A 25506-nucleotide genomic window follows, 5' to 3' on the forward strand; every position below is an offset into this window, starting at 1 on the left:
TAATCGCCGTGTTTATATTTCGTGGAGATTAGGACTATATTATGGGTATTATGTAGGTATAGTTTGAATTTTGTGTCAGTAATTACCGCGTTTTCAGCCGAAACCTATGAACGTGCTTCAGGGCTATAAATACAGATGGGTGTATCCAGGTTAGGTTGTGACGCGATGTTGTGACGATTATTCTCGCTTACACTTCGCTTGTACTCTTGTGGGCTTTGTATATGCGATGTGGTGTGAACTGGCGCAGTAGATGACTTGGCGCAACACGCCTCAAACGACAAACGTTGAGATTCTTACACCGAGAAGTTGGCCCCGCCTAATGTAGATGGCGCTGCCGTGACTCCGTAAGCCGCCATTGTAGGACGCATGGGCTTCTATGGCAGCTTCCCCACCATGCGTACATATAACTTGCAAACGTGCGTGTACGCCTAACGTACGTGAGTTGTGGTGGTGGTGCAAGTGTAACGTTATCTAACTTCGGTGATGCTTGTCTAACGTCAGCAACAGCTTCACTGTGCATACACTTACTCAGGGTGGAATGGAAGCGGAATTTTAACAGCGGAGCTGTTCATGGTCGACCCTGTGCCATCCTGCTGCTTGGCGTGGTCATGTGACCTGGGAGCGAGAGGGGAGAGAGTGAGACAGGCAGCTGGGCCGCGCTGAGAAGGGGGCGAGTGAGTCAGGCAGCCAATGAGCGTTTGCGAAAAGTAAGTCAGTGAGAGGCTCGGTAGGTTCTTGGTCCACGTTCATTCTTCGAAAATGGCCAAGACTTTTTATACTCCCAAGGAAGAAGCCGCCCGACGTGCGCACCAGCGAGAGCTTGCTCACTTTGTGAGGAACACGCTATAGGAACGCCGTCGCCTGTGGACGCCGACGGGTCCCATCATCCGCAAGTAGCGCCATTCGTGCCAGCCGTGTGGCCGCGAATGCAAAACTTAGCTGTTCGACCAACTTCACGGAGTGGAAGGGGCGGTGATTTTTTCCACAAAGCCAAATCTAGTTTTCGAGAGCAAAACTGAGTTTTAGAGCGCAGCCCTTAATGGCCCGTTTCTGCGGCGAGTGTCGCCGGCGTACCGAGCGAACGAGCACAACAGCGAAAGATGAAAGAGCGAATGCGGAGCGGCAGGCGAAAGACTGAGCCCCGAACGGTGGAGACCAATGAGAGTGGCCCCAGCAGGGACGTGCACGTGTGAAACTGGTGTAATGCGAACCCATCCGACCGCTCGATGCCTACTCTTATCTAGTCTCAGCCGGACCGCTCGTGTCGTACCTTTCGTCTGCTCGCGCCAGCTCTCGCTCGCGCTTGTTTAGTTTCCTTGGTTTGATCTCGTTCGTGATTGTTTTCATGCATTGTCATGGCTTGCGATTGTTTTGTAATCGGATTGTATGCGCGGCACGAATTGTATAGTACTTTCTGGAAGCGAAGCGGCACCAGCGATTACACTGGAACCTTCGACGAGTCATGTACAAAACCCGACGCGCTTGACCCGCAGATCAAATTTTTGACGATTGTCAACTCTGTTACATGTCTCTGAAATTATTTGCCTCTATATATCGTGAAATGAAAACACGTATAGAACTGTGCTCAAGTTTCCCATTAGGAAGTATCGTAATTGATGGTAATTTTTTTTACTACGAAGCGGCGAATTAAGAGACAAGACCTCGACGTCCCATCGTAGGAAGCCTAGGCCCAGCCGACTAAACGGCTGGTTCTAAATAAAGTTCACTCTCTCTCTCTCTCTACTACTGGGAGATGTACGTTAACAGTGGATATGAACTTCAGCATGTGGCCCTTCCGAAGCATGTCATGTTTCGAAAACTTGAGTGTGAGCGAAGAAGTTTAGCTCGAGTGCCCGAGGACAAGTTACATTCAAGTCCTATTTACAAGATACTTATTTCAACTTACTTTCGTCTAGTTCAACTTACTTTCCTCTTATTTTTTCACCGCCCGATTCATGGCCGACCTGCCAGAGTGGGTTGTGCCATTTCATTGGGGAACAAGAACAACAACATTCATACTACCGACAGCATGTGAAGCAATGAAGTGTGCTTCTCCATGGACCCCGCGGTTCTGCCATTCCAATAGTTGCCGCGCTGGCAGTGCCACTTGGAAGCGTGAATTCACTTATATGGTGATAGGCACAGAATAAAGCAGAAACGCTTGTAAAATATTTTTAAATGCAATTTTTAAAATTATCCTATGGTACACCTTAATAGCCGACTTACGCGCAGCAATCTCTGATCACTTGCTAAGAATCTAGCTCTATAATACCAAGTTGCAGCGCAAAGGGTCATGACATGCCGTTTTTGAGATAGATTGTGAGCCCATTTAAAATTACCATCCTTCGAGTTGAGTCGAATAGCATGCTCGATTTAATTAAAATAAATCATAGTATTTTAATTTCCACCCCAATCAGCTGGTGGCACGTTTTCAGCGGTTGTCGGTCACTTTGTGTGTTCCAAGCACTTTTATGCGACCAAAGTTTTGAACGCTTCAGTCATGCGAACGTTTTATAATTTGCCTTTGAATTACAAGCAATGGAAGCTTTTAATGCAAGTAATCGAAAAAAGCTGGTTCTCGTGAAATTGGGCTGTCAGTTCCTGCTTTAAAACTGTGAATTGAGTGAGTCGATAATGTTACTTGTTTACAATACATCATTTTCTAGGTCCCGCAAATCTATTGTATTTTGTTTTATTTCCCCCAACAGTGCAGAAACGCCTGTGTTTTTTATTGCATCCAGCTATAATAAAGCCAGTAAAAACTATTCTAGGTTCAATGGAGCAACGAGGGCCCTTCTACCAAATAATAGATGGCGTGCCCAGATGTCCAAACGTCGACCCGGTCTTGGTGAAGAAAGCCCTGAATTTCAAGGCCTCCAAGGGAGATCTGGTGCAGTGGTCATATCCCAAAAGCGGGACGCACTGGGTACAATACATAATCCAGCTAATTCTTAAAGAAGGAGAAGGCGTGGAGAATTACGACCAGTTCACCAAGAACACCCGGCCGATGGAGTACGTTGGCGTCGACGACTGGAGACCAGCGTTGGCGTTGCGATGCCTCGCCACACATCTCCCACCGCAACCTGAGTTGATAAGCGACGATGCCAAGTGAGCACATTCATATATTGCACAGGACAATGTTACTCAGTGGCATTGCTGTTTCGTTGTTGAACCTTCGCTACACTGAGGTAACCGATTGGGTGGAATGCAAGAAACTTTTGAGTATTCGACTTAGGCGACAGCTATAAAGAACTCTGGGCCATCGGAGTTAACCAGCAGCGCTTATCAGCAGTTAATCAGCAGTTAAAAAGGCTCTTTTTCTACTGTTTGGTAGAAAATACTTGAGACCGCGACAGACAGAAGGCAACACACACAATCTATCGACCTGTAAGTGTATAGTATGCCTTCTGTATGCGTCTGTCACTTTTTTTTTCGCTAGGCACTAGAAAAGTTGTGCGGGTCCTACGAATAAGTAGGAAGAAGCCATAAACGAAGCTTTCTTTTATTTTCACTGAAATGTCTTCGTTTCCCTTCTCCTTCTTTACTGATGTGCTGCTCAATGCTTCTCGCTCATTGGACGCTCTGGTACGAATTTCTGCACTTTTCTTTCTTCAGATCTGGCCCCCTTCATTGCCGACTTCCTTAATTGTTGGCTCTTGTTATACTGCTCTATTCAGGCACCTATCCAGTGACCTATCGATTCTGTAGCTGAGGTTCTTTGTAGCCATGATTGTCTATTGACCACGTTTTTGAGCATAATTATCACGTCATAGAAGGCGAGAAGCCAGCGCCACCTGCAGCCACAAACATCTCCTTATATAAAGTAATAAATAAACACATAGATTGAGATAAAAAAAGGCAAGGTCTTTTGAGGCACACTAGGGTGCACTGTAGTTTTTTTTTTAGACTGCACTACCTACGGAATCAGCCTAATTTTAATACTACGCTACCTCCGGGATCGGTTCTTCTAGGCCATCTGGGAAATCGGCGTTCTTTAGAGTTCATTTAGGATTATTACTGCCCCGTACATAGCTCTAGACAAACGTGTTCCGTCTTTCTCGTTCCCAGATTCATTTCGACGTCTTTTTCGTATTCGCACCTGCACTTGAAGGCCTCAAATGGCCTTATTCGTTAAGCACAGCTGCACTAGTTGTTCCGGCGTAAGGCGCGCGCAGTTAGAATGAGCGCATGTGTGTCTCATTTCGGCCACTGTGCCTCCGTAAAGTGTCTAAACATACGTTGAAAGTATACGCGTGCATTTATATACCTTATGTACAACGAATCCCTAATATTTGTTTCTGTGTACGTCCAGCGCATAGAGTTGATCTTGTTACATATACAGCGTATTCATAAGGAGAAAGCTCTTACGCAAAGCCATTAACTTCGAAGCCTGACACTACCTCTAGAGCACAGTGAATGGAATACGAACAGCGCTGTACTTCTTACACGCATACCTTAGCGTCATCAAATATGCTAGGCAGGATTCTGCGCACACAAGAGAGGGATATCCTGCATGCAGTGGCTTACTTACATGGCAATTAGTACCAGCAGGCCTGAGGGCTTGCCTTTTTAACAAAAGAGGCGTTTAACGGTGGCTCTAGGCATTTTAAATACATGGATGAAGAAGGCCAGATAAGAATGCGCGTAAAGGGCACTAGAATTGGCCTTCGGAGACGCCGAAATGAAGAAAAATCAAGTGGCAATAACCTGAACAGTTTGCAGACAGTGGGTGATATTCTGGGTACAGAAACTGCTACATAAACCGAAAGTTTATTAGTCGGGTGCACTAACCCGTGCGCTATCAATTTCTTTTTCTTTATTGTGTTCTTCGTGCAAAATAACAGCAAAAACAGCACAATCACAAATTAATTGCCGAAAAGTATGATATTTAAGCCGATCCCTGGCTGGACAATACAAAAAGCGCTTTAAATTTGCAAGTTCATTCATCAAAGCCAACCAATCTGGCTTCTCCTTCTGCTGATTATACACTTCTCTCAGGTTTACAAGACGTTCTAAAGTATTTCCTGTACGGTTTGGCATCTAGATCTGTATGGCGCACTGCCATCTCGTACGCCTAACATTGAGTAAGCATTAACGTCAAGTTACCTTTTTGCTACATCGTTATCCTTTTCTACAGGAAGCAATCTTTCGCCATAGGTAATGCCACTAAAGTCCCTATATAGAAAAAGTACCGCCATCTATCTTTCCTCCGCCGTCTCCTCTCCTAAAGCGCTTCTTTTTTTCTCTACTTGTTGCTTGCGAAAACAAGTCGATGGTGGCGTCCCTAGAAAGTCCACGTTGAAGCTTTCAGGCCGGGCGTGGGCCGCCGCCGGCGACTGCGGCTACGCAGAGTGACTTTCAACATGGCTCTGCCGCAGGAAAAAAAAAATATGTATAAAGAAGTGAAGGCGCGCGTTATCATAGTCAAATCGGAGTTACAGGAGAGAGAGAAGCAGCGTTGATCAAAGGATGGCGGTACTTTTCCTATATAGGGACTTTGTATGCCACGGGTGCTCCGTGGCACGGGTGATCCTTTTTTCCATTGTTTGCTGCCAGACATCCCATAAATATACTGCGTTCAAGCAGTCTAGGAAAATATGATCAGTTGGCTCAGGCTTGTGACAGACTCAGCAATCAGGCGACGGAACAAAGAATCCTCTCGGTTGTACCATTTTTACAGCTGTAAACATAGGTTTAAAGCCAACGTTTCAGTGTACAAATGATAGAAAAGAACTTGTTTGTTTTTCCTTATTGCAGAGAAGAAAGCCTCAAGCACTTACACTAAACAGATCATAAGTTTATGATCAGGAACGTTTAAGCACAAATCGAAGCCTGCAATGTATGTCAAAGGGAAGAAACAATTCATCAGCATTTTGCCACATCTTCTCAGGGAATGTCGAAGTATGAGGTTCATTAAAAATGTTTTGTTTCCATAGGCACACACACTTTCCAAACGCGAATAATAAAATTGGCAAGTGAAGATTACCGAATGTGGTGTGGTGTAATGGCATGCGTTGGGGGGGGGGGAGCATACATCAACAGAATCCGTTACGACGTCTTGCTACCTGAGTGAAATAAAAGAAATGATGAAAGTTTCGCTTGAAGATATACAACAGCATCAACTACTTACTTTTGGAGCCCGTGGAAAGTACAATTTTCAATAAATGACGCATAAGAGAAGGCAAATGAGATATCGTCCGGCGCTTAACGACTTTGCGTAGAAATGGGTTAGTTACATCTCGACAGCGCAAAAAAGCTGGAAGGCAATGCAACCTTCGTTGGACGTCGGTCAACGACAATTTCTTCCTCAGTGAGTGGTGATGAAAATGAAACGGAGTCACTGCACACGGCACTCTATCGCGTCACCCCTCACGTCAGGGGGAGGAGGAGGATGATGAGCTGCTTAAATTCTTCGACTTCAGGATTTTCGGTATCAGCCAACATTTTTACACTCCGCATACTCACAAGCGCGACCCATATTTTTGCGCAGCACTACCTTCGGGTAGGCCCGCACTTTTCCAAAGCACTATCTGCGGCATTGGCCCCTGAGATAAGCTACAAAAAAAAAAAAACTAGATACGGAAAAAAGGGGCGCAACTCGTTAAGACATTGTCTTTAAGAGCGCTACAATACTTGCTGAAGAGTAAATGTGCAAGACCGCTGCCATCCCGGTCAAGCGGGAGAAACAAGTTGTCATGTCGCATTGGCTCGCATACAGAGCGCCAGACGAAGTGAGCTAAAATCTTGTGGGAGATTTTTGATTATTTTCGGCGCACAATGACGGACTTATTCGCTGCGGCCTGGATTAAATTGAGGTTATCTATGAACGAGGTGATGGGAAACAGAGGGACTCGAGTTTTGTTGATAGTGACCAGCAGGCAAGAAAATCGGTCAGCGGAGCGAGCAGTTAGGTGAAGAGTTCTACTCTGCTGCTTTGGATAGTTAACGCTTCTGTTAATTTGTGAAGCCCAGATTCCACTTCGACATGTTCGTAACTGTGAAATATACGAACAGCTGAAACACGATTGCTTTTCAACCAATCACTTTCACGGATCGCTGTGTTCACTCAGGCGCGCTGCACCACAACACACACACAGAGCAGATTGATGCGAGGGAAGCGCATATTTAGCGGCTCCACGTGCTTTAGAGACCTGGGGTAGCATGATACGTGCCGAAACAAATGGCTTGCGTTAAGCCTACTTCATATATAAAAATAAAAACTGCCGCCTCTGCCTAACGCATCTCTAAAAAAGTTGAACGTTTACGTCGGATCTACCTACAACCAAATCCTTCTTTCGTAGCTTACTGATAGCTTCATGCAGGTTAAAATTTTACCATTGCATGAGGCATCATCCACCTTGCGGATTCCAGTAAAACCTATAGGTGTTGAAGTTATTTCTTGGTTTTATCTTGACCTTACTCACTTTTTATACTAAGTTTTTTCTTTCCTGAAAAGCGAAAACACCATTTATTTCTCGAGTTATTATACGGTAGGTGGCTTCTATTCCTTTACTGATATTATTCGGAAAATGGTTTAGCTCTTCAAGAACTTCTTGTGTTTCAAGCTGCATGAGCTAGTGCTTAGTGCTATTCTGATACCCAGTACTACTATATTTCTTTTTATTTCTTTCGGCAGGTACGTGTACGTGGCAAGAAATCCTTGGGACGTGTGTGTGTCGTTGTTCCACATGGTCACCAACCTCAGTGTCTACCGTTTCGAGGACGGCACGTTCGACGAGTTCTTCGAGTACTTCTTGAAGAAGGACTTCGGCTATGGCTCCTATTTTGACCACGTAGCCACGGGCTACGCATTGAGAGACAGGCCCAACGTGCTCTTCCTCACTTACGAGCAGCTAAAAAGAGAGACTCGCGAAACAGTGCTAAAGCTGGCGCGCTTTCTTGGCGATCGCCATGGAAGGCTTATCGAAGATGACGAAAACGGCTTGCTTGACCAAATCCTGGAACAGTCTTCACCCAGCCGCATGAAAAGTGTCGTTGTGATGAACTTGCGCAGCCAGGAGTGGGAGGTCATGATGACCAGAAACAACATGACCTGCAAGAATGGTTACGACGGGGACTGCAAAAAATATGGTATTGTGAGGAATGCTCAAATTGGTGATTGGAAGAACTACTTCAAGCCTGACCAACTTCAGCGCCTCGAGGCAAAGATTAGAGCTGAAGGGGAGAAAGCTTCGTTTATGAATTTGTGGGCAGACATTCGGAAGGAAGCGCTTGAAGTAGCTTGTTCGTAAGCGAACAAAAAATGGCCTAGCGCTGTCAAGGACAAAACAGCACAATACAATACACAGAACAGGAAACCCTGTGTCCTACGTATTGTGCCGTTTTATCCGTGACAATGCTACACCAACTCGACTGCACTTTTACATTTCGTGTCGCTCGTTTTCGGTTGGATACGTCAATATACAAAGTCCTTCATCTTGATCAAACCAACATTTCCGAGAATAGAACTTTGAGAACAGAAATAAACGAACGCGGCTCTTTATTTTGAACAAGATCTATCGGTGCTGTTAGTTTAAATGTCCGGTTGTTCCTAAGAGGGCGGTTGAGGCTCGATTTTTTAATGCTCGCTCATGTTCACTTCGTGTTTTGGAGCGGGTGCTCTTGTCGAGCTGTCGTGGCTATATATGCATGTTATTCAAAATAAAATTTCAGTTGGAAGTCATCGCTTGTCTTTCGAGACTCTTGCTGTCCCTTTGTCTATGTATGCGCTGTAAAGTCAAGTTTGCAAGGGTAATCACGCCCAACCGACGAGCCCAAATTTGCACCTTGCTTCTCTAGAGACATGCACCACGAGTGCTCTTTGAATGTCTTTAACACCGCAATTTGGCAGTAGCAGAGAACGCTGGTCGTAAATTAACAAATTAACCGCCAGCGGGAGTTGCCCCTCGAAATAGTTGTGACGATGACGGCCGTGTGTGCGTTAGCGTTCTTGAGAGTGTCTAAATAAGTGCACGAAAGGAACAACTGTGAAATGAGGTACTGGGCTATAGCTGCACTTACTTTCCACTTACTGGCATTGCCGCTTACTGGCATAGTAAGCGGTCCGGCTCCCTCGCACAACCGCGCAAACTTGCGCCCACTATTTTCAACGTATCAAGAATAAGTGAATGGGTGCACACTTGAATCAATGCGCCGAAGCAAGACTGGCGTAGATTACACGGACAGCCGACAAATGTTCGAAGCTGCACGTTGGACGTTTCGCAACGGTTCACAGAGTAAGCAAGTGACTAGCGATAATACATATTTGCTACATGCTATCACAAAATACAGAACATCTGCTTTCGAAGGCTTGAGCGCGGCAAGCACAAATCTCTCGCAACGGAGGGAAACCGCGTGCGATTAGTCGGAAAATAAACAATCAGATAGTGACCGCACCGAGGAGCATTACTATGACAGAATCATGACAAGCTGCTCCTTCGAAGTGTTTGCCAAATAGAAAAACAAAGTGAAAAACATGGTGATGGTGATTTCTTTCATAAGGAGAAAATGTGGACAGCTTTGAATGCATTTCTGGCTCCGCTTTTAGTACAAGAACCGTAAACGTTGCCCGTGCCGTGTGGACAAGCTCTGAAAGCGCCCTGTGGTGAAAGGTTCGTGTCGTCCACACAGTCATCGTGTACAATATCCGACAAAACAGAGGTATGTTGAGCCGCAGAGGCATCATGTGCATGCATTGTAACAAGAAGGTGACGGAGGCAGCTGAGGCAAGCAGTGGACGGGCTAGCGCATGATGAAACATGGTGACGCCTACGGGACTGTCGTGTAAAGGTGCTATAAATAAAAAAGTGTAAATGGCTTAAAAAACGTAATTTTTTCGCACACGTGTATTTCTTTTTTTTAATTTGGAAAACAATACACCAAAATAAATTCAATAATTAGAGGTCATATTTGCATGCGAAACGATTTTGAAACTTCCACATTCGAACACGAATGTGGCCAGCAGCCACATCCATGAGGGGGGGGGGGGGGGCGAGGAGGGGGGAGTGCAAAAACGCCCGCATTCCACATGGTCAAAATGAATCCGGAGCCCCCCAATACTGCGTGCCTCATAATTATAGCGTGCTTCTGGCACGTAAATCCTGATAATTCTTAAATTTCCAAGAGGCAGAGTAGCGTGAGATAGCTTTCATCCAAGTGACGATCAATCTCCCGCACATAAGTAGGAGAGAACGCCAACAAGCGCTCCCACCCAAGTACTGGGAGGCAGCGCTATCACGCCACTCTGCCTCTTGGCAATTTGTGACAAATTTTGCGTATCACGCGGGCGCGCTGGCTGTGAGAGTGGCGGTTCCTCTACATACATTTTGGAGACCAAAGTAGGCACTGTGGTCGTGGAAGAGAATGTCGTTGCGTCCATCGTAAGAAGTCTGAGACCACAGCAACAACTGCAACAGCAACAATGACGAAGCTATTGTTCTGCAGAGGACGTCTCCCCGTGGTTCTTTCCTTTGACGCAACCGAACTGGGTTTACTGACCGGAACGTTTGTGATATCCTGTGCAATCGCATTGGGTGAAGCAAAATAAGTTATATGCTAAAGTTTTTCGTGTCGTCTTTCTTTTGTTATTCCCATTTTTATTCTCTGTAATATATTAATACTTTGGGCTTCATATCTACGAGTATATCCGGTAATATTTAATTTCGCAAGTTCCAGTTACAAGTTCTGATTGAATTAATAATCCTCAAAATTATTATTACGCTTTGAACACGTGCACTACCCGGATCATCGCCAATCCCCTAGAGCGGATTGCATCCGTGCACTGAGGATCAACCAACCAACCAACTAACACTCTTCATCATTTTCTGCTGGCCTGCCGTGATTCTCCTTGTAAGACTGTTTCTCCAGTTTTCTTCAGACCATTTACGTTTAACACTATTGAACACCATCTCTAGTCGTTCTGTGCATTTGCGTTAGATGACAGCCACGAGAACATTCAATCATCTCTCCAGAACCATGCGTCGGAACAATTGCGCTGCTTGGGATGCCGTCCACGGTGCAATCATCTGTACTATAACACATTCTACGCATATTGTGTGCGAAAACTTTTATTTTTTCTTTGCTATTTATCGCTAAGTCAGGGCCTTAGCTACATCTAACAGAGCTACATTCTTCGAAGCTATTAACCAGGTTTAAAGGTCACAGCAGAAACGACGACGGCGCCCTCTGTGAGATCACCCTACGGTCACAATAAATGAGTCAACAGCAGATAATTGTAGTCTGCTTTATTTTTTTCACACTACGTACATGAGTCTGTTTGAACACCTTATCGACCATGTAATCGCGAGACAAGTAAAGACAACAAATCGGAACAAAAGAGCTCGCCACACTATCGCCCACGAAAGCACACTCGCAGCGTCCGACACAGTGATAATGAATTTCCCCGTGACTTTGGCACTTGGAGGAAGGATGTCATGAGCCAAGCAGCCGTCCGCTATAAACCTACTGATCAGCCGCTGGCTGAATGCTCGCACTATTCATTTCCTTGAACTGAAGTATCAGAGGCTAGGCCATCCATCACAATAAGGTGACGTCATTTGCTTGACGTATAAAAGAGAAAGCCAATTTACGCGGCGCCCCTAGGAGTTTCCAGAACATCGCTGACGAAGAACCAGGCGGACGTTCGCTTTGAAGAGTCCTGCATACAAAGAGAAACAAAACGAGGTGAGCAGTAATTCGCGTTTTCACTGAATGACTTTACCCTCGTAACATTCGTTCTGTTACTGCAGTAAGCTACCTGTGTCTTCTGAATGTCATCTCATAAAGGACGCGTCTAGAAATACGCATGTCTTTCTATTTCTTCTTTGAAGTTACTTTTGTCGGTGCACTAAGAGATACACCTGGCATCAGCAAGGTTTGTTTGAAGTTGCTAAATTGGTGGCGCTGCTTAGTACTGCAGCGAAAATACATATACAGTATTCTATTTAAGGAACCTATTTGCTACTATTAGGACTCACTCACTACGAAGACAAACACCAATCCACAAACACGGACAATTACGGCGAGAGCCAGCAATTTCAGTAAATATATATATATATATATATATATATATATATATATATATGACCTTATCGCTATAACATATCCAAGAAGAGCGAAGTAATGATGAAAAAGGTAGAGATCTCTAGCCGAAGCAGTAGGCATGATTTCGCAACTCACTTCCCAGCTCTTTTGTAGCGGCCTATAACGAAGAATAGTTGGTATCTGCCTGCACGTACTCTGCATTACAAGTACTTCTCAATAAGGGTGTTTTCTTCGTGTGTGCTTTTCTAATCGTCACTGTTGCTTGACTGTGGCAAAGCTATTTTTTGTGTACAGCATTCGTGCACAGCGTCGCTGGTTCTAACGGCATGTGTCGGTAATCGTAATTTGCTCTGTATTGAGAATGCTCACCCAGTTGTTTGCAAATGGATGGAGTGCCAATTGCTCAGGCATGACAAAGATGTAGTTAGCCCATGGTTAACTTTTTTTCCTGAGTGCTCCCAGCAATCCCTTGCTTTCCATAACTCGTATACCCTATAGACTCGTGTAAAAGCCGTAATTTATTTCGCGATGTTGCCAAGGAACGGCCCTTACGCGGGAAAAGGCCTACTGGGGTAATTTTTCTGAATACGAGTTCTGGGAACTTGCGCTCTTTCCCATGGAACACTTCTTTCTTCCTTTTTTTTTTGGAGCGAGCTCTCCTTTTCGCTTCGGCCGTGCACGTTGTATGCCCTTGTCGGAGACGCCGGAGTTGCGGCCGGCTGCTCACTTACCGCGCTCCTCGGCCTACGCGCCCACCATGAGCGTAATTGTAGCCGTCGCACGCCATCAAACACTTGCTCCCCATTGCGCACTCAGAGCAGCTGACAGGTGAGCCGGAGGGCCTCGATTAGCTAGCTGCAAATGCAAACTGCGAAAATGAAAGATTGCACCAGCCACTGGAGCGCTGCCACGGAGAAACACGGAGGAGGTGGTCGTGACCACGCGCCCGGTACTAGAGTACGTCCGAGGTCAAAGTGCAGCTCTCGCCATCTAGCAGCGCGCGCGAAAATTCGCTCATACGTGCGCGCGGCTTGAGCCCACCGAACGCGATTGCTTTCCGGTTGGATTTTTTTTAGTGGCACGAGCATCGAGTGACATTCTCGTTTCCTGTACAGCCCTTCCGGTTCACATCCTGAGACGACCGGTGATGAAATTCAAAATAAATCACAAAAAAAGTACAGTGCAGAATTCATGGGTTTCATTATAGATGTAATATAGAGAATCAGTTTACTTACAAACAAGTTGAGTTACAGAAGTGTCTAGAATAATTAAGAGTAATTAGAATTAACGCCAAGGTGGGAGTTCCACTAAGAGACACCTATGTCAAAGGTTAGGGCTGCCTACATTTTTTTTTTCATCTAAACGTTTAGCCGCCAACTTGAAGTATGGCCCATAGACGGGTGTGGCCGTTACTAAAGATTATACGTAATTCTAAAGGATTATTCGCACCAGCCAGTCAGTGACCACCAACGACAAAATTAGTCGCGAAGCTTGCGATGGTCCCAAATGGTCGCTTTGGTGTTTGGTCGTAAAGCGACCGTTTCGGGTCAGTCACTCGCTGCTCAGTTTTCTAGCTTCTCGACTCGAACCGCAAGGGTGATAAGGCAATGAGCCGCGCGTAGGAGCAACTTATCGGAAAGACTCACGCCTAATTATGAGTGGTGATAGCGGTGTGACTGAGGGCATATACCACTGCTGCTTTCTTTTCTTCCCCTTCCGTTGCGTAGGGACTACAAAACCAAAACAGGCATCGCAGCTGTACATTTAAAGGCGTTTTTAACAGGGCAGTCATCACAATAGGCGTTGAAATCTCGAGAAAGGCAGAAATGCAAACGAGCGAGCGGCCAACTTGTGTGAAGACGTCGACTCGAAGCGGCCCGTCTACGCGGACAATATGAACACGCTTCCGTTTTCTGCCTTTTACACTCGGTAACCACGAACATCCGAACTCGTGAGGTGCGAAGTCACCACTAACTCCTTATTCGGAAGTCGTGTATGGGCTGCGACTTCTGCCTATCGCGGGGGCGAAAACCTCTTAAGGGTGGCGGTCATTTGTACAGAATGAATGTTTTCGTTGTCCTAACTGCGTCGCAAAAACTAGGTAACATGAAGAAAGGTGGCGTTCTGCAAGTATTTTTTCTATTTTTGTGGCGATAGAAAATGGGGACACTGCAGGTTAATTTTCGCCGCCGTCACCACCGCCGTCCTCACCGTCGCCGCAATGTTCCGTATAAAGTCCAAGTGCGATAAGATGTTCCACTAGCTCAACCGCTGCTACGCATGGTGCAACTGAGCGTGCACGTGACAAGGGCATGCTTTCTTGGAGGTTACCTGCGGCAGGTGCCAATATTTGGTGAGCCGAGATGGACGATGCCTTAATGTGTACTTTCTTCCCGCGCGCTTAGTGCAGGAGGTCGCGTAATGTCAAGTTTAAGAGATGCGTTGAAGTGAGAGGCAGCACGAGGCGTTTCATTTCACTGCCGCCACTCATCACGCCACCTTTGTTACAACGAGGGTTCACGGTCATCAAATGAGATTTGTTTGGGTTTTTTTGTCAACGGGTGAAAAAATGTTTGATAATTTATTGATCCACGAATGTTTACTGCATTTTATATGACCGATAAAACTCGAAACGTACTTCATGTAGTCGTCTAGTGCTTTGCTATATCTATATTTGCTTCTCCTTTCAGGCGAACCTGTGAGATTTCGAGTCAGAAGTTGCATTCGTAATAACATTAGAGGCTATGCATAGACATTCGTGAAACAGCCATTGTGAGATATCTTTTTCGCCAGCGCTATGAGAAAACGGGTAATTAGTATTACAGCGTTTCTACCCATTATTCTTATTTTGTTTTTACGGGTAACAAGTATTAGCAAAGCATAGCAGCACGATACAGTATGATCCAATGAGCTCGAAAGACCATCAACGTTTCGCAAACAGCCCTTAGTTGGGAAATTATGAGAATAACGTTAAGAACCTGGTGGCTTGGTTCAGCTATAAATAATGACTAGATTGAAAGAAAGATGTGAAAATAAAGACAACATGCACTGAAAGAACATTCGTAATCACAAAGTGATGTCATCGCTTTCAGGAACACCCGAAGGTAATGAAGCACCGACAACCGGCCCACCAAATAATAGACGGAGTGCCTAGATGCATCAACATAAATGCAGACAGGCTGAGAGAAAATCTTAAATTCAGAGCGAAGAAAGGAGACGTCGTGCAATCTACTTTTCCGAAGAGTGGGACGCATTGGTTGATGTACATTACACAGCTCATCCTGAGGGAAGGAGAACCGATAACCACACACGACGAGTTCAGTAAAGAATGGCGCTTCTTGGAGTACATGGACATCAAGAACTGGAACTCGTCTCTACCCCTGAGAACATTTTCTACACACCTGGCTCTGGACAAAATCCCAGTGACAGAAGAAGCAAAGTATATCTACGTCGCCCGTAATCCATGGGATGTCTGCGTCTCATTCTACCACATGGCGAGCAACTTGAGTGTCTTTGATTTCCAGGATGGCACTTTCGAAGAGTTCGTGGATACTTTTCTGAATGGCAACTTCGGTTACGGGGACTACTTCGACCACGTAGCATCGGGTTACAATCTCAGGGAACAACCGAATGTGTTCTTCGTAACCTACGAAGAATTGAAGAAGAACACGCGAGAGGTTGTGCTGAGGCTGGCGTACTTTTTGGGAGAGCGATATGGCCGTGCTTTCGAAAATGACGAAACGCTGCTTCAAGAGCTCCTGCGGAGGTCACAGCCAGATCACATGCGATGCGTGGTGGTGATTAATATGAATGGCAGCCCGAACCCTCACTGGGACGCGATGGTGAAGCAAAGAAAGGTTACCTGCAAGGAAGGCTACGAAGGAGACGAGAATAGGTATGCCTTGGTGAGAAAAGCCACGGTAGGAGGTTGGAAGGAGCACTTTACACCTGACCTCCTCCGGCGCATGGAGCAGCGGATTCTTGAGGCAGAAAAGAAATCTTCCTTCATGGACCTCTGGAAGGACATTCGAGATGAAGCGAAAAATGCTTTCGAGAGTTCCGAATAAAAAGCGTTGCTCCGGCACTTCTACAATAGGGTTGTCCTTCAGCAGACTTGCATTGCAGCCAATTTTCTTTAGGCAACGCAGGCACCTTACAGGACCAAATTACCTTTCCTCATGTAAGCGTACTTGTAAGTTATTTACGTGAATCGCCGACGGACCCTACACTTCATTCCTAGTAGCCTAAACAGCTCCAAAGTTTTATCATTGGCTTGTAAATTATGTGAGGTAGTAATGGTGAACCTGTAATAACGATCACAGAGGATTTTCTGGCATTTTCAAACACCTATCAGAAAATGCCTACGCTAGCCAGCCGCGTGGACTCTGACGCGAAGATAGGCGAGTGCAAGACAAGGGCGTCTGTTTGTTCTGCTTGTCTAAGCACAATGTGCGCTATGTAATTTCGCGGCAAAATCCTATGGCACTCGCTGGTGTGCGTTGTCAACAAGTTTAGTGTAGCAGTAACTTTTAGGTCCCTTGAATCACATGTCACACTCCTTGTTTCGTCATGACGGTCCGTACGCGTCACGAAGTTTTCTTTCTTTTGTACGGCCCAACATCATGGCGCCACTATGCGTAGATTTGGCGCTTATATCGAGTACATAAGCCACAGCAAAGAAAAACCACGGTGGCATGACCATCACTAACCAGCATACACAGATGAACACTTCATAAATGTCTCCAAGCATTTACTGAACGACAACGACCGTGATACTCAATGATGTATTGGAGTAGGCCAGTGGTTACGTTCCAAACTGAAAACCGGAAATAAATAAACTATAAAAAAGCTAGCTTATGAGCAAGTGACTCGAGCAGTTGTGCATTAGGCTCAGACGATGTCTTTTTTCCCATTTGCAATTAGGACGACCACTTTGACGGCTAAGGTGCACCCGTGAGCAAAATTATGCGGACCAGGGATTGCGCGTTAAAGCTGATTTTCTCCTCTGCCTTTGAATGTAACTTGAAATTAGAAACTGCAGTTCAAACTTGGCATTGCGAACTTTCCAGTACAGTCGTCAATTTCAGTTTATGCAAGTTAATGATGAAGAATTTCAGTTTTTGCGGTAGCTCTGTGCTCCGTATACTTTTGCTTGCGGGTGTAAATCCGAATTGTGTTCAAAATTAGGGGCTACCTTTTCAAGCGAAGCTTGTATGGCCTCAAAAGTGTCGGTGGTGGTGGTGGTGGTGGGTCACGCTAAAAAATCCGGCTGCTCCGAGAGTAGAGCAGGCGCGGGGAAAGCGAGCCGGCGCTAGATCAGGTGACGCGCGCGACAAAAATCAGGGAAGTTTAATGTGTCGCGGAGAGGGAAAGAGAACGGAAGGGGGTTGGCGCGCTCCGCCAGGCTTCCCTCGCCTCAGAACTGTCTCGGCGCCGGATGGGAAGGCCCCGCGTGGTGCGTTCCGCCGAGGAGTAGGCTGCGTTTGAGCAACGGCGCCGCGAACTCGCTCGGGAAAGGGCTCGTCGTCGACGTGCCAATTCTAGCGTGAGGGTTTCCGAAGCTCAGGCGAAATGCCAGCGAAGAGCCGCGAAGCCCGAGTTGCGGGAGCGCGATGTTGAGGCCAAACGTCCGTGAAGAGCCGTCGACCCTGAGTTCAGGGCGAACTACAGTGTTGTAGAAGCTTTTCTAGTGTGTTCACTGGCCCATCCTTCCTATGCTCTCCACTGACGCGGCCGCTGTCGCCTGCCAATGCCTCCGCTAGAGGCGCTGCAGCAGCTTGCTCCTGAACTCGCCAGTCCGCCCGCCCGTTTCGCAGTCTCGCGTGCGGGTGGTTCTTTGTTCTATGCTGCAGTAGTGGTCGGTTGGCTGCGACTTCGTTGGTTACTGCCGGCTTTCTTTCCATATAGTGCCTGTTTCTGCGTGTCGCTCACGTTACAGACGTGTGTCCCGTTTAGGCGAAAATGCCTAACCGTCGCCGTAACTATTGTTTCGTGCTATAGTGCCGTATGGGGCGCAGCCGCGTGAAAGACGCACCGAAGGCATCCTTATTCAATGTTCCGCGAGACGAAGAACGAAGAAAGTACTGGAAACGAAACTTTCACCGTGCAGATAAAATATTGCATGAAACATGCGTGGTCTCCGAGCTACATACATTTCGAGCAGCGATTTAGAGGGTGTCCCACTATCACGCACTAAGATTTAAAAATATGGAAGTGCCACGTAGCTGGACAGAATCAAGGTAACGCTGTTTGCCATCGCTTGGAGATACTGAGATTATTTCTTAATTCCGCCTAATTATATAATTAGTCCTAAATAATCAGGCAACTTCTCAAATATTATAATTAGATTATATCTACAGGCAGGCTAGGCAAGGCGTTAGGAACCTTGAGCCTCTGGAAACACTGCCAGTCAAAATTACGACTAGAGAAGGACACCCCATTTCGAGGGTGAACTCCATCAAAATTTTAGGACTTTTAATAAACGCCAAAGGATGTAATGCAGACGCTCTAAAGAAGCTCGGCGCACAGGCGCACAATATACTCAGGCTACTTGCCAGAGTTACAAGTAGAAAGGGGGGACTCAAGGAGGACAGCCTACTCAGAGTCTTTCAGGCCTTCTTTATCAGTCACGTTAACTACACGGCGCCTTTCCTCAATTGGAGTAAAGCCGAAAAGAGGAAGCTCGACACGCTCATTAGGTCCGGTATCAAAAGACTACTCGGCATCCCACAATGTGCTAGCACGGAGAAACTATTGGAACTTGGTGTTCACAATACTATCGACGAATTAATCGAGGCACATCGAACTGCACAGATCACCAGGCTTTCGTTAACTAAGCCGGGTAACAAAATCCTAAACGAAGCAGGCATATCATCCATACAACCGCCGCTCGACAGATACCCCCTGTCCAAAGAAGCCAAGGAAGCTATAACGGTCGATCCCGTACCGAGAAACATTCATCCGATATATAACGAGGGCCGAAGAATCGCACGGGCTAAAGCCATCCTTCAAAGAGTTAATCCGTACGGGGCAGATGCACTCTTCGTTGACGCGGCCAAATACGGCAGCGAAAATAAGTTTGCAATCTCGGTCGTAGACGCGCGCGGAACGCTGATTAGCGCTGCATCCGTTTGCACTAAGCACGCAAACGAGGCGGAGGAAACCGCGATAGCCTTGGCGCTTAACGCTGCCAAAGGCCCAACGACTGTTTTCTCCGACTCACGCACTGCCGTCAGGGCCTTCTCGTCAGCCCTAGTGTCTAAGCACACGGCTAGCCTAGTCAACAAATCTCTTGAAAACACTGCGGATAACGAGACAGGAGGTCACCACATCGTCTGGTTCCCGGCCCACGTTAAAGGCGTAGTTAATCAAGCGGGATGCAACCCCAACGAGCAGGCCCACTGCCTAGCGCGTGAATTCACGAACCGCGCCCGGGCTAGCGGTCCAGCTCTCTCACAGGATTGTTCCCCTAAAGACCCTCTTATCACCTTTAACGAGATCACATCCCACTACAGACTGAGCAGAAGGAAATTCCCTCCCCCTCACCCAAAATTAAACAGGGCTCAGTGTGTCACGTTCAGGCTCTTACAGACGAGATCGTACCTCACCCCCAGAGCGCTCAATCGGATAGATTCTAACTTCCCGCAATCGTGCTCCAAATGTGGGCACGACTTCTGCTCTTTCGATCATATGCTCTGGCTGTGCCCGTCCAACGCGGGCTCTGATCTTCACGACAAGTCCAAGTGGGACGCCCTACTGCAAAGCGCGGACTTTACGCATCAACGACAGGCCGTCCAGAGGGCCCGCGACGTCGCCGAGAGTCACCAGCTCCCGGTTCCGTCATGGGCGGAGCCACCAACTTGATTGGGGTGCCTTCGGCTCCCCCAATCTTTTTCCTCAGGACCTTTTAATAAAGTTCTTGTCAACTGTCAACTGTCAATATTGTCAGGAAACTCTATAGCAGCGCGAAAAACTCCCGATTTAGCTTTCTGTTGCTCGATACATGCTACATAAAAGTGTTTTTCTGCGCGTGAAAGAAGCCTGCGAATACAGGCAAAGTGCCTCGAGCGGCCAGTCACGCGGCAATTTGGGTGTATTAGCGTGCTTCTTTCGCGCTCGCAAAAGCACATTTATGTAGCACGTATTGAACAACAGAAAGCTGTATCCGGAGTTTTTCATGTCGCGCTACAATTTTCCGATTGACACTTTTCATTTAATTATATTATTTCTGACGTTGATTATTTAGACTAATTATGTAATTAGGCGAATGCAAGAAATAATCTGAGTATCTACAAGCGACGGCAAGCAACATTACCTTGGTTCTGTCGAGCTACGTGGCATTTGCATGTCTTTAAATCTTGGTGCATGGTAGTTGGTGCATGGCGCGCCACGCTTCATATAAATTCTACCGCATGACATTCTGGAGTGGTTGCGAAAGCCATCAAACGCAGCATAGAGCAGAAGCGACGCAAAAAAAAATACGGAAGTGAGTAATACACACCTGGATTGCTAGCACCAAAAGTAAATGCGTACTGAACCCCTACATAATTGAATGCCGGGAGCTCATAGGCTTACTTGAGCCTATAAATCAGAAGAATATGGCCATTATTACTTGACAAAAGCGATTACGAGGGTTTCGGCACAAATCCCATTTGCGAATACATGTCGCTAAAACCTCTTGCGTGAAGGTGTTAGATGTAGCTGTGGCTGGATCTGTCCTGTCAGCTAATTTCCTTCTATCTAAGACAGAGGTTTGCCGGGTGAGCGGTTGAGTGGACCTCAAAGCATATATGTAATTTCATTCCGACATTATACTACGTTGCAACACAGGTGAATAAAAGAAAGGAGATGTAGAATGGTTGTGTTTGTTCAAAGGGACAACTTTCTCAGACAAAACACGTTCAGAGTGAAATCAACATTACTCCTCAAAAGAGAAAGAAGACTGCGTCATAATACCTTAACATCGTTTTCGGGCAGTGACGCGAAAGCCCCAAAACATGCACAAGACAGTAAACCTCGTCAGCACCCACATTGTATTTCTTTCCCGTTGCGATCGAGAAAGTTTTGTATTTACCGTTTATTTCTGGAATTTCATTGTAAACTTATATTACTTGTGAAAAGAACTGTGGCGACGAGCGACCACGTAGACTGGTAAAGTCTCAGAGCTCTCGTGATAGAGGAAAAAGCGACACTCGATCTTTTAGGGTAGCATTTTTAATCTGCCTCGGAACGCTAGCCCGTGCCGGCGCTTCCCTGCCGCTCGTGCCTCGTGTAGACGCGAGCGTCTACGCAATTCTCATGCGACGCCGATGCTGCTGCCGCTACTGAAGGCTCCTTCCCCCCAACTAAAGAGGAGGAAAGTTCGACGAACGATGGAAAGTCCACGTGACGACGCGTGTCTTGGCGTTTGTCTTGGGTGTCACGGACGAAGGCGGCGTCGATGGATGCAGCAGGGTTGCGTCGCACATTGGTGGGGCCCATGGCGCGGTTGCTTCTATGTAGGCGGGTTTGAGACGTTCCAGGGCAATTGTGTCTGATCGACCATTGACGTTCACTTAAAAGTCGTCGGAAGACGCTCGACACCACAATGTGGTCCGGAGTAGTGTGGCTGCAAAGCTTCGGCACGGCACAGTTACGCACGAAAACGTGGGTAGCTGAGGTGAGTGCGGGAGAAACGTACGGAGACCTTGCTTCCTACGAACGTGTAGGCACGGGGCGTACCTGGCTGAAGAAAGCTTGCAGTTCGGCATCGTAGTCGGCTGGTGATGGCACCGGTGTTTTGCTGGTGGCGACAAAGATATCGCATGGAAAGCATAGGTGAGTGCCGTAGACTGGCTCAGCACAGGAGCAACCAAGGTCGCTCTTGAGTGTGGCTCTGATGCCAAGTAAGACGAGATGCAAATGTAGAACCCACTTCTCGGGCCATTCATGTGCCATAAGGGAGGCCTTAAGATGCCTGTGAGAACGTTCAACCAGTCTATTCGACTGCGGGTGGTAAGCAGTCGTGCGAAAATGTGTCGTTCCCAGTAGTTTGAGTAGCTGGTTGAATAGTGCCATGTTAAACGGCCGACCGCGATCGGTGACTATTGTGGATGGGCAGCCGAACCTTGCAATCCATGCAGACACGAAAGCTGCTGCAACAGTGGGCGCTGAGATGTCAGATATAGGTGTAGCTTCGGGCCACCGTGTGTAGTGGTCGATGCATGTCAGTATGTACCTCTAACCTTTCAAAGGTGCCAGAGGGCCAACACGAGGTCCAGGTGTACGGTGTCAAAACGAGCATCCAGTGGAAGAAAAGATTTGGCAGGCATAATGGGATGACGCTGGATCTTAGAGCGTTGACACGACAAACAGCAGCGAACCCAATGCCTAACTTGCACGTTTAGCCGAGGCCAAACGAAACGACTGGAAACAAGCTTCTGTGTCACGCGTATGCCACGATGCGACAGGTTGTGCACGGTTTCGAATAAATGTCTGCGAAGGGATGCTGGAATGTATGGTATAGGTGTGTCGGTAGAAGTGTCGCAGACGACGGATGTACCATCTGGAGTCACAACGATGTCCTCCAATTTCAGGGACTTTGACAAATCCCGGAATGTACGAAGTTCGGTGTCGTCACGCTGTTGACAGGTGAGTAAGTCGACATCGATGATGAAAGGCTCCGACGTCAACGTGGAAATGGCATTGACGCGACTCAGAACGTCGGATGGAACGTTGTCGGAACACATTACATGGCCGCCCCAGCTCCATTTTTTCCTCCTAACATCAATTAGAATATCGGCTTTCCCCGTTTGCTCTCTGATCCACACCGCTCTCTTCCAGTCTTTTAACGTTAGGCCAAACATTTTTTGTTCCATCGCTCTTTGTGCGGTACTTAACTTGTTCTCGAGTTTCTTTGCTAATCTCCAAGTTTCTGCCGCATATGTTAGTACCGGTAGAACGCAATGATTGTACCCTTTTCTTCAACAAATATGGTAAGCTCCCAGTAATGATTTGGCGATGCCTGCCGTATGCACTTCAACCGAATTTTATTCTTCTGTAAGTTTCCTTCTCATGATCAGGGTCGCCTGTGAGTAATTGACTTAGATATCTGTACTCCTTTATAGACTCTAGAGGCTGACTGGCGATCCTGAATTCTTGTTCCCTTGCCAGGCTATTGAACATTACTTCGTCTTCTGCATAATAACCTGCAACCCCACTCTTACATTTTCTGGGTTAAGGTCCTCAATCATTTGTTGTAATTCGTCTCCATTGTTGCTGAATAGGACAATGTCACCTGCAGACCGAAGGTCGCTGACATGTTTGCCGCTGATCCTCACTCTAAGCCATCCCCGTCTAAAAGCTTGAATACTTCTTCTAAGCATGCAGTGAATAGTATTGGAGAGATTGTGTCTCCTTGCCTGACCTCTTTCTTGATAGGCAACTTTCTACTTACCTGTGGAGAACCAAGGTAGCTGTGGAATATTTGTAGATATTTGCCAAGATATTCGCGCATGTCTCCTGTACTCCTTGGCTACGCGATGCCTCTATGACTGCTGGTATCTCTACTGAATCAAATGCCTTTTCGTAATCTATGAAAGCCATATAAAGAGGTTTATTGTACTCCTCATATTTCTCGATTACCTGATTGATAACATGAATATGATCCGTCGTAAAACATCCCTTCCTGAAGCCAGCCTGCTCTCTTGGCTGACTGAAGTCAATTAAGTGTTGTCCTGATTCTATTAGAAATTATCTTGGTGAATATTTTATACAATAGTGAAAGCAAGCTAATGCGTCTATAAGGCTTTAATTTTTTAACGTCTCCCTTCTTATGAATTAGTATAACGTTGGCGTTCGTCCAGCTTTTTGGTTCACTTGGTCTCCCTTCTTATGAATTAGTATAACGTTGGCGTTCTGCCAGCTTTCTGGTTCACTTGATCATGAGGCATTGCGTATAAAGGGCCGCAAGCTTTTCACGCATGATATCTCCTCCATCTTTGATTAAATTGACTGTTATTCCTTCTTCACCAGCATCTTTTCCCCTGGTATGTCTTTCAAGGCCCTTATAACTCCATCGCTAGATAAGGAAGAAGCCTCTATATCCTGTTCATCACTACTTTGAATGAAAGTAGCTTGACTGCTCAGGGTAATGTATAGGTCAATGCAGAATTTTCCCGTCGCTTTTACTATGTTATCGAAATTGCTGATGATATTACCCTGCGTATCTTTCAGTGCATACATCTTGCCTTGTCCTATGACAAGTTTTCTTCTAACTGATTTCATGCTGCGTCTATATTTTACTGCTTCCTCAATCTTTTTCACGTAATAATTTCGAATATCCCTTACTTTCGTCTTGTTGATCAGTTTTGACAGTTCAGCGAATTCTATCTGATCTCTTGAGTTTGACACTAGATTGTTTTGGCTTTTCTTTATTAGGTCCTTTGTTACTTAGGACTGGTTATCTTGGTTCCTTACCTCCCACTTCAATTGCTGCTTCTCAAATCAGCCTAGTTAGGCTTTCATTCATTACCTCTATGTTGTCTTCATTTTCCTGTTCTAACGCTGCATACTTGTTTGCGAGCACCAGCTTGAATTGGTCTGCTTTTACCCTTACTGCGTCTAGGTTGGCCCGTTTCTTCTGGACTAGTTTTATTCTTTCTCTCTTTATATTGAGAGAAATTCTAGGCCTCACAACCTATGGTCACTGCACTTTACCCTACCTAACCCTTCTACATCCTGCACTATGCTGGGATCAGCAGAGGGTATGAAATATATGCGATTCCTTGTTTCTCCATTAGGGCTTTTCTAGGTCCACTTCCTGTTGCTGCGCTTCCTGAAGAAGGTATTCATTATTCGAAGCCTATTCCTCTCCGCGAATTCTACCAACGTCTCTCCTCTAGCGTTTCTAGAATCGATGTCGTAGTTGCGAATTGCCTGCTCACCAGCCTTTTTCTCCCCTTTTGCATTGAAGTCACCCATGACTACAGTATACTGAGCTTACACCTTTCTCATCGCTAATTCAACATCTTCATGAGATCTTCATGAACATCTTCATCTGTGTGTCAGATATCAGGCTATAAATACTCTTGATATTGTCACGTACGAGTTTGTACCGCTGTGGACAAAATGACGTTGGTTGGGGAAGAAGAGGCTGAAGTGTCTCGGAGCTCGGTAGATGGTGTCACCCTGGCCACAGCACTACAACCCTCTGTATATATTGTAAATACATATATTTTCTCCCCGTAACATTTTGGTGGAAGTGCGGGGTAATCTCGCCACAAGCCGGCCCTGGATCTTCGCAGCGGGCGTCACATCGGTTCCGCTGTTATGGCTACTGACGCTGCCTCCGACGCTGACGCGGCCTCCGCCGCTCAGACACCGGCGGAAGTGGTACTAACCCAGCTACGTCACCCGGGAATCTTCACTGGCACTGGCAAGGTCGACGTCGAAGACTGGCTGACGTCGTATGAGCGCGTCGGTAAG

At 46.4% G+C, this 25506-nt stretch overlaps 3 protein-coding genes across 4 annotated transcripts in view; all 3 read left to right on the forward strand.

The window, feature by feature from the left end:
• The window catches only part of LOC119445638 (sulfotransferase 1C2), a 54596-nt gene extending 44785 nt beyond the window's left edge, over positions 1-9811 (forward strand). The window contains exons 2-3 of the mRNA XM_049663480.1: positions 2772-3108; positions 7637-9811. Of these exons, the coding sequence (XP_049519437.1) occupies positions 2777-3108; positions 7637-8252 (948 nt within the window). The 5' untranslated portion in view covers positions 2772-2776 and the 3' untranslated portion in view covers positions 8253-9811. The remainder of the gene's footprint in view (positions 1-2771; positions 3109-7636) is intronic.
• A 1588-nt stretch (positions 9812-11399) lies between these two features.
• Positions 11400-25506, forward strand: part of LOC125939643 (3-beta-hydroxysteroid sulfotransferase-like) — a 28816-nt gene continuing 14709 nt past the window's right edge. Inside the window, exons 1-2 of one of the 2 annotated variants that reach the window (XM_037709911.2) lie at positions 11400-11682; positions 22617-22671. In XM_037709911.2, the coding sequence (XP_037565839.1) occupies positions 22637-22671 (35 nt within the window). In that variant the 5' untranslated portion in view covers positions 11400-11682; positions 22617-22636. The remainder of the gene's footprint in view (positions 11683-22616; positions 22672-25506) is intronic. The other variant, XM_037709914.2, reaches the window with a different exon arrangement.
• On the forward strand, positions 14830-16198 carry LOC119445639 (sulfotransferase 1B1). The gene is made up of 2 exons (XM_049663482.1): positions 14830-14851; positions 15135-16198. The coding sequence occupies exons 1-2, from the start codon at positions 14840-14842 to the stop codon at positions 16107-16109; spliced, it is 987 nt and encodes a 328-aa protein (XP_049519439.1). The 5' UTR covers positions 14830-14839; the 3' UTR covers positions 16110-16198.

This window comes from Dermacentor silvarum, chromosome 3, assembly GCF_013339745.2.
Source record: "Dermacentor silvarum isolate Dsil-2018 chromosome 3, BIME_Dsil_1.4, whole genome shotgun sequence".
NCBI classification, from domain to species: Eukaryota; Metazoa; Arthropoda; class Arachnida; order Ixodida; family Ixodidae; genus Dermacentor; species Dermacentor silvarum.